The 12,316-nt window shown below is 36.1% G+C and overlaps 1 protein-coding gene across 2 annotated transcripts in view; it reads left to right on the top strand.

Moving 5' to 3' along the window:
• Nucleotides 1–12,316, top strand: part of gcl (germ cell-less) — a 79,251-nt gene that overhangs the window by 54,702 nt on the left and 12,233 nt on the right. For both annotated transcript variants that reach the window (XM_081772116.1, XM_081772109.1), the window contains 2 exons: nucleotides 6,177–6,395; nucleotides 9,530–9,620. In XM_081772116.1, coding sequence (XP_081628242.1) covers nucleotides 6,177–6,395; nucleotides 9,530–9,620 — 310 coding nt within the window. The remainder of the gene's footprint in view (nucleotides 1–6,176; nucleotides 6,396–9,529; nucleotides 9,621–12,316) is intronic.

Genomic DNA, 12,316 nt, shown 5'->3' with positions numbered 1-12,316 from the left:
TTTCCCTGTTGCTAGTTTTAGAAACCAGTTTATTTATGGATTTAGCCAGTCACCTTTGGAGAGGGGGGAAGACCGTTTTCTCTTGGAGTATCAGTGGATTGTTTGTAAGGGAGGTCAAAGCGTCCCTCTGGGTAGTTCCCTATAAATGCGAGGAGGAGCTGTCCTCCTCATCTTCATTTTTGGCTAGACTTTACGCTCGATGCCTAAAGATCATTTTTGTCACAGCTTATGCTGGCTTTTTTTCCCCCCTTAGTGATGGCATTATAGGCTATGTTAGGTTTCCTTAGTGTTTAGTACTTTTCGAGACACAGATGAGTGATTCTAAGACAGGAAGTTTCTCAGCTCTTTAAATGAGAGGCTGTATTCCTGTGTAGGATAGGTTTGGTAGAGTAGTCCCTGGTTAGAATTTTTTTCTTTCTTTTCTGAATTATAAGGAACTTTTGTTAGAAGTTATTATGTTATTATGTGTGGTTTTTAATCCTTTTCCTATTTTGGAAATTGGATTTTTCTTAAAGTTTCTCTGAGGCTTTGTAAGCTCTCAGTTAAGTCTGGTTTCTGCTTGAGGGCCAGTAGCAGGCTAATTTGGTATTTACGGATCCTATGGTTTTGGGTTCGACTCCTCTTTTGAAGGCAGGTGTCGTGATCGGCCTACGGATAGAGTTTATAAGTCTCACTCTTGAGCGAAAGAGATTATGGGCCTATATCGTTTTGTTAAACATCCTACAATTTAACCAGTTCCGTAGTGAGGGACATATTTATTTCCTATTTGAGGAAATATTGCCTTACCTCTAACCCTACCCAATCCGTGTAAATTGATTAGATAGAATCCTTATTTAGTAGTACTGCCTCTGACAGGCTGTACTACGAGTAGGCGTTAGGCCAGGTTTCTGAACGAGTACTGAAGGAACCTTTGAAAATTAAGGGCTCACTGAAAAGCGTGTAAGTGAATGCAAAGAAGATGAGTCCGCAGGCCCCAAGATTTAGAGTGACTGTAGTTAAATTAATTTTTCATTTAATGTTCTTTAAAGAGAGATCAGAGTAGGAGCTACATCTCGAATACGGACTATAGTTTGGAATATAGTTTTCTGAGAGCCAACTTGTAGACTCGATAACTCTTTTCGGATTAGAATGATTCAAAGTTAAGCTCAAACATTTTCTTTCATAAATAAAGCATAGAGAGGAAAGAATTTTACACTTTTATTGACAGGATATGTTCCCGGATGAAATTTCGTTGGATTAAATGTATATCCCTAGACACAGCCGGAAACTGATATCCTCTGGGTTAACAGGATATTAGAATGTGTATAATATCTTTATTATATACCTTTTAAAATATGCAAGAGATTAGGAGCATTTATTCTTAAGATTTCGAGTTAATTAATTGAGGTTGTTTGTAAGGCAGGTTGCCTAACATTACCATCTCCCGAGCAAGGTACGGTCAGTATTCATTATTACAAATTTATAAATTTAAGATTTAATTTTTTTCTTGCAATAGGCTTTGTTGAATCCGAGACGAGACAGGACCTTGTCTCGACTCGTCGCATTTTAAATGTCTCCAAAGCATTCCATAGCCCTCTATTGTCCGATTATCAATTCTAACTTGTAAATTTCGTTACATTTCGAAGCTGCATGGCCTCCAATTTTACTTCTATTATTATGAGGTTAACGAAAGAAAATTAGACGAGAGCAGACGAGATAACAAGAGGAGACGAGATTGTCTCGTTTCGGAAACACGAGATGATACAGAGATAGCCACGAGACGAGACACAGGCTTTGTCTCGCCTCACTAAGAGAGACATTTTCACATGACGAGACGAAACAGGTAGTCATGTTGGGCCTTATGCAGAGTCTTTTTGACGCGTGATTAGTGCCATACGAAAGAGTTCGACTATCATGTTTCCTGCAGCAGGCATGCCTGTAGTATGATGGTACTCATACTTCAAAACGACTCTGCATAAGGTGGGTTGTGTCTAGCACATCATAATCATTTCTTTTACAAAGTTCTGTTTTCATTTCATTGCCAAATTATTTCTCGAAGTCCGACGTCGGATCACTTTTTTTTTTTTTTTTTCATTGACCCCATTGTTTCATTCACTAACTTGTGTTCATAATTGTAATTTATTAAAAAGAAAATTCTGTCAGCTGCCAGTCTGTTTTTCATTCTACCACTTGTGAAGTGAAATTCACATATGATAGGTTATAATGTTGTTGTTAATGTTTGTTATATGTCTAGTTGTTTGAAACTAGTGTATATTTACACAATCGATTTTATGTGGGGTTAATTGCATTCATCAATTTTATTACTACTTAACTGTCTATGTATGGTATATTTATAAGTGTAGTGTTCTACGTTTACCTTCGTAGAACAAAGTTATCTGAAAGCTCTGGATTAAGTGTAATAGTGGATTGTATATAAGGTGGCCAGAAGGCAATGATTAAAAAGCCGGACTTTATAAATTTGTAAACCTTTTCCCCACATATGACAACTCAATTCATTGTTTTTAGGCATCTTTGGTTCAAGCAAGCTGGGAAAACTACATTTAGAAATAGCTGCATTCACATGTTAAAATTCAATGCTAATATAATGGTTTTCCTACCAAGTTTTGAAACTAAACTTTTCTTACTTTACAACTTAAAAAAGTGTAATTATTGAAATAATTTGCAAATTCTGAAATGTCTGAGACTGGAGCCATCAGAATAATGGAAAGTTAAACATTTATAACGAGAGCTGAAAAGCAGGACAAATGGGCATACGGCTCGAATACTAAGACGGACACGGGACAGGACCTCCAAAAGCCGGACTGCCCGGTCAAAAGCAGGGCATTTGGCCACCCTAATTGTATAATAGTCTAGGCGCGTAACTTTGATGGGGAAGTGGAAGTTAGAATTACAGCATGAAGTGTGTGAAAGAGGGATCTTTTCCTCTTTTTTATTTATTTATTTATTTATTTCCTTCTTTTGAAATGTCTGTAATGCGTTGCTTGTTCCGTCCACTGTATCGCTATCTGTGCCCGCTGTTTCCTTCAGGCGTGACTCAGCATGCCTCGGTGGCTAGTCTGTGCATAGCACAAGTCACGAGTATAATATGCATGATTCACGTGTAACGCAGTGTTGTAATAACTTTGTTTTGTCGTTAACGAATATAGTGCTTTTGCTGTCTTGAATATGAATAAAACTGATTGTGGAAAAAAATAACTGAATACGAATCTGCTAATAGTCTATTTATATAGTTTAATATTGTGGTCTCAATATGGTTACTCTTTCACAGAACACTTTTGGGGAGAGGGGGGTTGTGTAAATTACAATGTTTGGGCATTGGAGATAATAATGGTATGTTGTTCGGACCTCGGAACCGTAGGTGATAATGCTTGCAATTATCACTTTGATGTTTTATAGCTGTTTGTATTAGGCGTTCTTATTATGTAAGCATCTATTTATTATCTCGTTGATTTGAAGGGAAGCATCCCATTCTCAGTTTCGAGAGCATCTCTCTAGTCCCCCCCCCCCCTCTCTCTCTCTATATATATATATATATACATACATACATATATATATATATATATATATATATATATATATATATATATATACATACAGAGAAACTTTCGAACTGAGGGTGGTTCAGAGCGTGATGATTGACAAAAGTGCATAGAAATTTTACGGCATTTCTGACATGATGGTCTGTGCAATAGGCACATTTCTGAAGAAATTTGCTTATCGTAGAGACGTGCAAATTCGGGGAAAATTTCCAGTTTTTCCGATCACCGCCCTCTGATACAAACCCCTGATTAAATATACCTGCTTCCTCGTTTTCATTGTATCGGTTCTCTAATAAATTTCACCGGAATTTTTAACTCGTTTTCACTTAACATATTAAAGGGTAATACGCTCTTTTTTTTACCACCTCTCATGTGCTGTATGTATTATTTAAAAAAATAAAAAAATAAATATTCATTCGAAAATTTTGAACTGACGTCCCCTGAATTTGTAATCTAGCGCCTTAACCACTGCACCAAGATCGTTGCTTGGTAAGCGCTTAGTTATTGGTATATTTGTTCGCATTTGTATTTTACGTTCCTACTTCGACAATTTCTACTCTTTTTTTTTCTCCATTTAGCAGCCGTTCTGGCTTTCTCTTTCGGTGTCGTTCTTTATTTACACTATGCACTATTTGTATTCATAGCTCGTATTCATAGCTCTTCAGTTTATTCAGATTAGGCTTTTCTTCTTGCCCCTCAGTACAAATTTGATTGATTTAATTCTCATATTCTCCATGGGTGAAGCGCAGGAATGCCAGACTCATAAAACAGATGTTCATTTACTTTCGTGACAAACAGTACATTTGAAACAATAATATCACACCACCAACCCTTAAGAGTATTGAAAGAAAATCTATCATTAACAAATTCACCTGTTTAATTGTTGATGTTACTGGTTTGAGAACGAAAAACCTTGTTTCTAGTTGGTGATTTTTATTTCCTTTCTCGTTAAAGAACAAAATTTCCGGACTTCACTCCTCCCTTTCGTTTCCATGTAACTTCCTGAACTCTTGCGAGGCCCATTCTGTATTTCTCTAATTCAATCGTTACGGATTTTAACGCGCGTGCCCTATAATGACTTCTTATATTCCATGTTCCAAACCTCATGTCAATGTTACTTTGCTGAGGTTGTGCTCAGTTATCAGTCCTGGTCCGAGGCTTCTGTGAATGTTTCTGAACAAGCACCTTTTTCACAAGATGAGGTTGTTAGCCTCACGTCAAACCCCAAAGCTTTAGGACCACCCTTTGTCGTCTGACCGTGACTGCTTATTCAATGTATTCGCAGCTACCTTCTATATCTAAAGGCCTTCTCCTGAGGATGCGCCATGCGGTAGGGACAAGAACCTAACCCGCTTAATACGTGTTGCCAACCTAATATAAAGTTATATTTTTTGAATGGTACTACGTACACTCCTGCTTATGCTTACATCTCTTCTGAACGCGATAGCTATCAAAGTGTGGAAGAACATGAAGGCATTCTGAACGTTGTTGAATAGTCGCACGAGTAGCACACAGACTTCGTTGTTTCACGAACACGGATTTGGCGAACATTACACCTGGATGGAACAAAATTATATCCATTTCATACAAATCTTAAATGAAGCTTTAAATCAGTAAATTTTCAATTAAATAATATTTTCAAAGTGTGTTTAACCCTGGAATATTAGCCATGAGTAAATTTTATTCATTGACTCGTCTTTTTATTTCTCCTTATATTACGTTTTTTATAGCCATACTTTCCACAATGCTTTGCTTGCTTATTATAAAGTAATTTACTGTCAAAGAAGGTTTATTGCCAGTTCTTTTCGTTGAAAAATACAACGTTGCGAACGTAAGAAAATAAGATTTTACTCATGATTAGTATTCATAGAAAATGTTGGTAAAATATACCCATGGTAGTATTTGAAGGTTATTAGTATGTGGAAGTTTTATACATATTTAGTGTTACTCATGGTAGTTCTACTACGTAAAACTGGTGCATAGTTAACTTTCAATACATCAGGCTCGGATTAACCTAAGCTGAGTAGGCTGGAGCATTAAGCTGCATGCAGTTAAGGGTTCCCTCTCCCCCTCCTTATACAGTATGTTACAGTATATCAAAGAATCAAACAGAAAGTTACGTACAGGGTGAGGAATGGAGAGGATTTTTAGAAAGGATTTATTTCTTTGAATTGTATATTAGATTTGCTTACTTAGATACTAGTACTATAGTATTTAATATATTTTTACTGTAGTAGTTAATTAAGTTTTAATATGAGTAAACAATGTTTTACATATAGTATAACGTACATGTGTGTATCAAGCTGCGTGTGTGTGTTTTTGTTCGCTGCTGCGCTTGTGTTTCGGTCTCTTTTTCCTCATTGGGAGAATCCTGCTGGCACGTCTGTTGCCATAGATAATTGATTTATTATTGTTTCCCATGCCGAAGACCTAATGAATGAATATACATAATATGACAGTTAAGGACAGTATTTATGTCACGATATATGCATGTATTTGATGTGTGAATCAGTTTTATTCATGTTAGTATTCGTACTATATTCTCGCCAATACCGTAGTTAGCATGCAGACAAAATTAAATGTGGAGGGACTTAGATTCTTTTGTTGGTTATTATCTTGTTTTGTTCTTACTCACAGGCCAAAAGACATCAACACTGAAGAGTTCCTACAAACATGTCTTCGATGTGGGAGAAATATTTTGACTCCTGGTGAACACATGTGGCGGTGGACAGGTTTTAACTTTGGACTTGACCTTATCATGAGTCTCTCAGGGAGAGTGTTGAAAGTTAGGAGGAATCTTCGAAACGAACACGAGGTCTTAATCAGTCATCTCGTTAGGAGGTATATGATGTATAGGTGAGTCATAACGTAATTTCTGTCATTTAAAATAGTCAGTGAGGAACTTCTCCGACAAGTACTTCTCATTATTTGTGTGTGGAGCGTGTTCTACACTATTTTCAAAAGTCTTTGTAACGAAATTCCGCACACTGCAGTGAGACAAATTTATATAGGATTTTGGTGAGAAAATTTCAAGTTTAAATTTGTGTCAGCAAGAACTATTTACAGCATCAGTTAAAAACCTTACGACTCATTTTATTGACAAAGTGGTAAGAAGAAAATTTATCATATCATATCTTGGGACTCGCTATGTTTACATTTTTACATTTTTTTCTGTGCGTATAAACAGTTTTATACAAGGCTCATGTATTAAAAAAAAAAAAAGACAAAAATAGAAGAAGAAAATTTTTATTGTTGATTCTATACAAGTGCATACCGTGGCTATTTTCCTGTGTAGTCACTATGAAGTTTTAAGCATTTTTGGTAGAATGCCAAAGCTTTCGTAGACCGTTTGTGTTGAAATCTGCCGCCTGAGACTTCATTCAGCTAGTCGAGAACTGGTGTCTTGAGAACTTCACCGTCATTGAAAGTTGCGAACGAAGCTATCTTTTCAGGTGAAGAAAGAAAGGGGAAAAATTAATAAGTATAAAGTTAGGACGGTAGGAGAAGTGATTAAAAAGTTCCCATCGGGAATTTGAATTGTCAGCACTTGACATGTATCAGAATAATTCCAGACCGTAACACTCTCCTTTGCCGGTTTTCGATGGTCGACATATGCTGTGATTTCAGAGCATTATGTCCCCTTGCGTTGAGAAATCAAATCACAGACCTCACCTCTCACGTGGCTGGATTTTGTATGACGTAGTCATTTCAACTTACTGCTATTCGCAAGTACGCAACTCTACACTGATAATTATACCTCTGTTGCAGGCACAGAATACTAGAGCATGCTTCTCCGCTAGTGGACAACATCGTGTCCATGGCTTTTCTCATGGTACTCTCGTTTCTCCCCACATTCTCATTCCATCAATTCTTCCACCATCTTTCACTTGCTTTTATCATCCCTCTCCCTTAGACTAACGGGCATAATCATGGGATGTTAAACTGAAAGATTTCATTTCAATCCGTCTTGTAATTTCCATCGCTTTCTATCTGGCAGCTTATCACGTGACTTCATTTCGCATGCTTTTTACCGACTAAGCTTTGCAGTGGTTTTCTTTCCTGTTCGTTGAAACATTCCTACATAAGATACATCAGGTAGACTAAAAACATTCAACCTTTTTTGCTCGAGATGGCGTTAATGGGTATGAGTCGCAGCAGGTAAGGCCTAACGTCATTTGTCAGCTGATAGTTAAAGTTAGTAGGTGTGCGAAAAGTGTTGGAATTCTTAGAATCAGAGGTAAGGTATTGCACCGTGAAAATGAATGGACTATCCGCAAAACTGCCCCTCATTTTACAATTTTATTTCGAATAAGGCACAAATGTAGCGCAGGCCAGTTAAGAAGTATGTACTATTTATGGCCAAGATATGTTATTAAAAGCTACAGATGATTTAGTCGCTTTCGCTCTGGAAATTTCGATGTCCAAGATGCTCCTCACAGTGGGCGACCAGTCTCAGCTAAAGTGGAAGATATTCTGGCAAAAGTCCAGCAAGACCAATGTAAGATGTCTTAACATCGCCGATGACCTAAACATCACTAAATAGTGTTAAGCCATTTGGAAAAGACTGGAAAAAAAATATCTTTTTCAAAAACCTTTACTCAGTCTAATTTCTATTTGTGAATCTGTACTGAAATGTACCAAACTCGAGCCATTTCTGAAGCGGTCGATCACGAGTGATGAAAAGTGGACAATATACAAGAATAGTGTGCGAAAAAAATAATCGTGGTCGAAGCGAAGAGAAGCTCTTCAGTCTGTGGCAACCCCACACTCACGTCCAGGAAGGTTGTAATATGCGTTTGTTGAGATTGGAAGAGCATTGTGTATCACGAACTGCTCCCGTCTCGCCGGTCAGAACGATAACTCAAACCTGTACTGTCGACACTTAGCGCAAGTGCACGAAGCAATTCAAAAGAAGCGGTCGGAACTGGTCAATACAAAGGCTGTTCTATATCAGCTGACAATGTCAGACCGCATATATCTTTATCAACCAGTCAGAAATTGGGGGAACTTATCTGGGAGTTTTTAAATGATCTGCCGTATGACCCGGATGGAGTATTCTCTGACTATCATTTGGTCTCTGTCGAACACCCTGAATGGTGTTAAGTTAGTTTCAAAAGAGACCTGGGAAAACGACTTTTTTTTTTTAAATCAGAAACTACAGAAGTTCTATGACGACGGAATTATGGTGTTGTCGAAAAATATGGAAAAGTTTATCGAACAGAATGATGTATGGTGGTTTCATAATATTATTTTCATATCACAATAGATGTATTTTCAGTTTTTACCTCCATAAGCTCAATGATTTTTAGACAAGCTGATATGTTACATTTTATGTGCGTACTTTTGGATTTGTTTGTTTCGATTATAATCTGGAACAAAGAAATCCCGAAGTGGGAATGGAAAACAAATTGCCTCCCAGAAAATATTAAAAGTATTATCAGTCACACAACACTAATGAAACAAAAGTGATGTTGGGAATTAACATTTGTTACAAGCAAGCTTCCGCAAAACTATCTGATTCACTTTTATTGCTCAAGTCATTTATACACCTGATACTGCTCACAGCAGTATTTCGCTATCGGATTGGTCGTATTTAGTAGAAATAGTTCTTTTTTTTTTTTATAGGTCTTTCACTTTTTATTTAAAAATCTGAAAAAAATTTTTGTGGTAACTTTGTAGTTAATAATGTACTTTTAATCTTCCATATTCGGATTCCTTTGTTTTGACCATGAACTTAATATTACTCATTCAATGAACTTAATATTATTCATTCAAGTTAGTTCTGTAGAGTGTTAAATAAAATAGCAAAAAAGAAATGAGCGCAACTCGAGGAGAATAAGATCTCGTATTGACATGTATTATAAATTGAAATATTCACATGTCCGTAATATTTAACTGTCTATATTAAAGCATTCTCTGTTGAAAATCGCTAATTTTTAAGGTTGCAACAGAACAAAAAATATCAATTATGTTTTTTGTTTTTGTCTTAGGGTCACAGTTGCTTCTCTTGATTCACATCGTCAAGTTAAACATATGCAAAAATCAGAAATTCAAACAACTCCATTGCCGAAAAATCAAGAGGTAAGTGTGAAGCGTCTTGTCGTTTTCTTTGATATTTAGTATGCTCTTGGTATATTGTAATGCCTGTATTATTCAAGTGGTCGACTTTCCATACAGTTTTCGTATCATATTCCTAAACTTGAATACAACATGATAATTCGTTCTCCACAATACTGTCATATAAATTTTTAATATTCATTGCACAGTTATTTTCTATATGGGCCCCCAATGGAAATCGAAGCGGGAATGACGCGTGCTATTTCATCCGGGATCCCCCTGCCCGGTAAGTGTGAGTACGTTTCAGAATTTCCGTCCAGAATATCAAATAGTTGTTTTAATGGTCAATACTAACAATCTTCGAAATACCGTAGTTAATAAATAAATAACATGTCATGAATTGATTTTGTAAGTTGTCAATCATTTACCAAGTAATATGAAATGGTATATACCGTAAATACGCGCGTAATTTTCGCCCCGCATAATTTTCGCATCCCAATTTTGAAGGACATTTTCTGTATATTTTATTTTCCCCGCGTAATTTGCGCACGCGAGGATTTGACAGTGATTTGTAAGAAACCACACGACTTCTTAACCAATTTTTTAATGTTATTTTTCTACAAATTTAGTATTAGTTGTTTGTTGTTAATTCTTGCTACAAAGAAAATGTGTACCGGTATTTTCGTGTTATTTTGACTGGGGAAAAAATTAGATGATGTTCACTGATGTGGCTATTTTTTTTTCCTCGCATAATTTATGCACCCTTGTTTCAAAACAACTTTTTTCCTCTAAAAAAGTGCGAAAATTACGCGAGTCAATACGGTAACTATTTGTTAGCATTGTTAATGTTTTCTTAAAGGCCAGAATGAAGGTTACTCAAAAATGAGAAATATTTTCAAAGCACTGACCATCCCATCATAATTTTTCACAAATAATAGACTGTCAAGCTAAATGACTATTTTTGTTATATTAAAAGAAATGATGAGATTATGGAAGTTGCCTTCTCTTGGGAAGCAATAAGCCAAGAAGTACCAAAAACAGAACAAGCGATTTGAAAAGTTCACCTTTGTTAACTGTATTCTGTTTGAGAAACAGCATTATTAGCGAAGTGAAGAAAATGTAATTGTATTCTTAAAGAGCAAAACTTTTCCGTTAATAAACATAAATTAGACAGTTAAACAAACGATGATAATAAGTTGCTTTCAGTTAGATCACTAAGAGAGGCATATTTGGTGGACACTACCAGAATTAACATAATCCCATATTACTGTACAAAAGTTAGTAATCTGAAGCATATGAATTTAAACAATATTACACAGCTCTCATACTACGCGTATAGTAAATTTATACCACGTGTGTAAAATACGTGATACTGCAGTTCGTAAGAAGAATGGATCATTATCATCTTAAGTATTTTACTATTATTGGCAGGTTACTTGCCGCAACTGAGAAGCTTCCATGCGTCATGATCTTCAGCTAACCTGTTCGTCTTCACGTACGATTTTTCCGTTTTGAGCTTCCTTCGCCCTCTCCCTCTCTTTAATACCACTATACCGTCTAGTAGAGTACAAAATCTTGACTTGACGTACAGCGTATTACTTATGTAGCAAAAAGTTCTCATAATGCTAGGAAAATGCGGAAAATTGTTGATCTCTAACGGAAATCGAAACTGGAACCCCACACACTGAAGAAAAGGGTATTGTTAAGTTATTCAGGGTCCATTTTCTTTTCAAATTTTTTTAACGTTTATAGTAGGTCATAAACGAGACAATCTATTTACAAAAAAGCGAAAATCATAGTGTTTTAAAAATGATGATCAAGTTTATGAAAACTTCAATAATTTAATTCAACATTGTCTTCTGAAATGTTAGTTTCATTGCAGAGAGTCTCTGTTTTGGTGTTTTTCTACTTTTTTTAAATATCGAATGCGGGTTTTGAATACCTCCAAAAAATCAACACCTGATCTGATTAGGGATTTTTTTTTTTAATTCTACGGCCCCATATCAGTTAACGATTCAAGACTATTTGTTCTTGGATGTGATTTTTTATATGAAATATTTGGTCACGTTTGTCCAAAATAATTTCGATTTTTAAAAAAAAAAAAATAGTATACCTCGCTTAGAATTAAGCTTATTCTCAAAATAAGAACCATTTGATTATAATCTATACATTTTTGCCAAGTTTATTGATTCCGGTAGCTTAAAAAATCTGGAGTTCTAGACTGATGAACTCTTTACAGGAGTTTTGGGCTGATTCTTAGTTGTTGAAGATCTGTAGAAAAATGTCGAGGTGCTTGAAAAAGTGATAATACGTGGGAGAAATCTGGTGAGGTAGAGTTTCGTAACCCAATTCGTTCAATTTTTATGCAGTTATTTGTGAGACATGTGATCTCGCGTTGTCGTGAAGAAAAATTGATCCCTTACGATTGACCAATGCTGACCATAAATTTTGTAGCTTTTGGTGCAGTCTGGCAATACCCTGGCAGTACAGTATTTCTTTGATATGATGGTTTGCCAGAATTCAAGAAGGTTAGTGATTGATTCTATGTACCGATCATCAAAACAATAACCATTACCTTCGTTTGATGCACTTCAGTTTTTCGAAAGTGTTTTAGTGTCTCCAGCCACTGCGTACGACATCGTCAATTGCTTTATAGGATCCATTTTCCGTCGCATATCACAGTGCGATCAAAAAATGCATCCGTTCTGTTGCGAAGAAGA

The sequence above is a fragment of the Thermobia domestica genome, chromosome 1, assembly GCF_964235325.1.
Source record: "Thermobia domestica chromosome 1, izTheDome1.hap1.1, whole genome shotgun sequence".
Classification (NCBI taxonomy): Eukaryota; Metazoa; Arthropoda; class Insecta; order Zygentoma; family Lepismatidae; genus Thermobia; species Thermobia domestica.
Note: the sequence above shows the minus strand (reverse complement) of the source record. Positions and strands in the feature narration are given on the sequence as shown.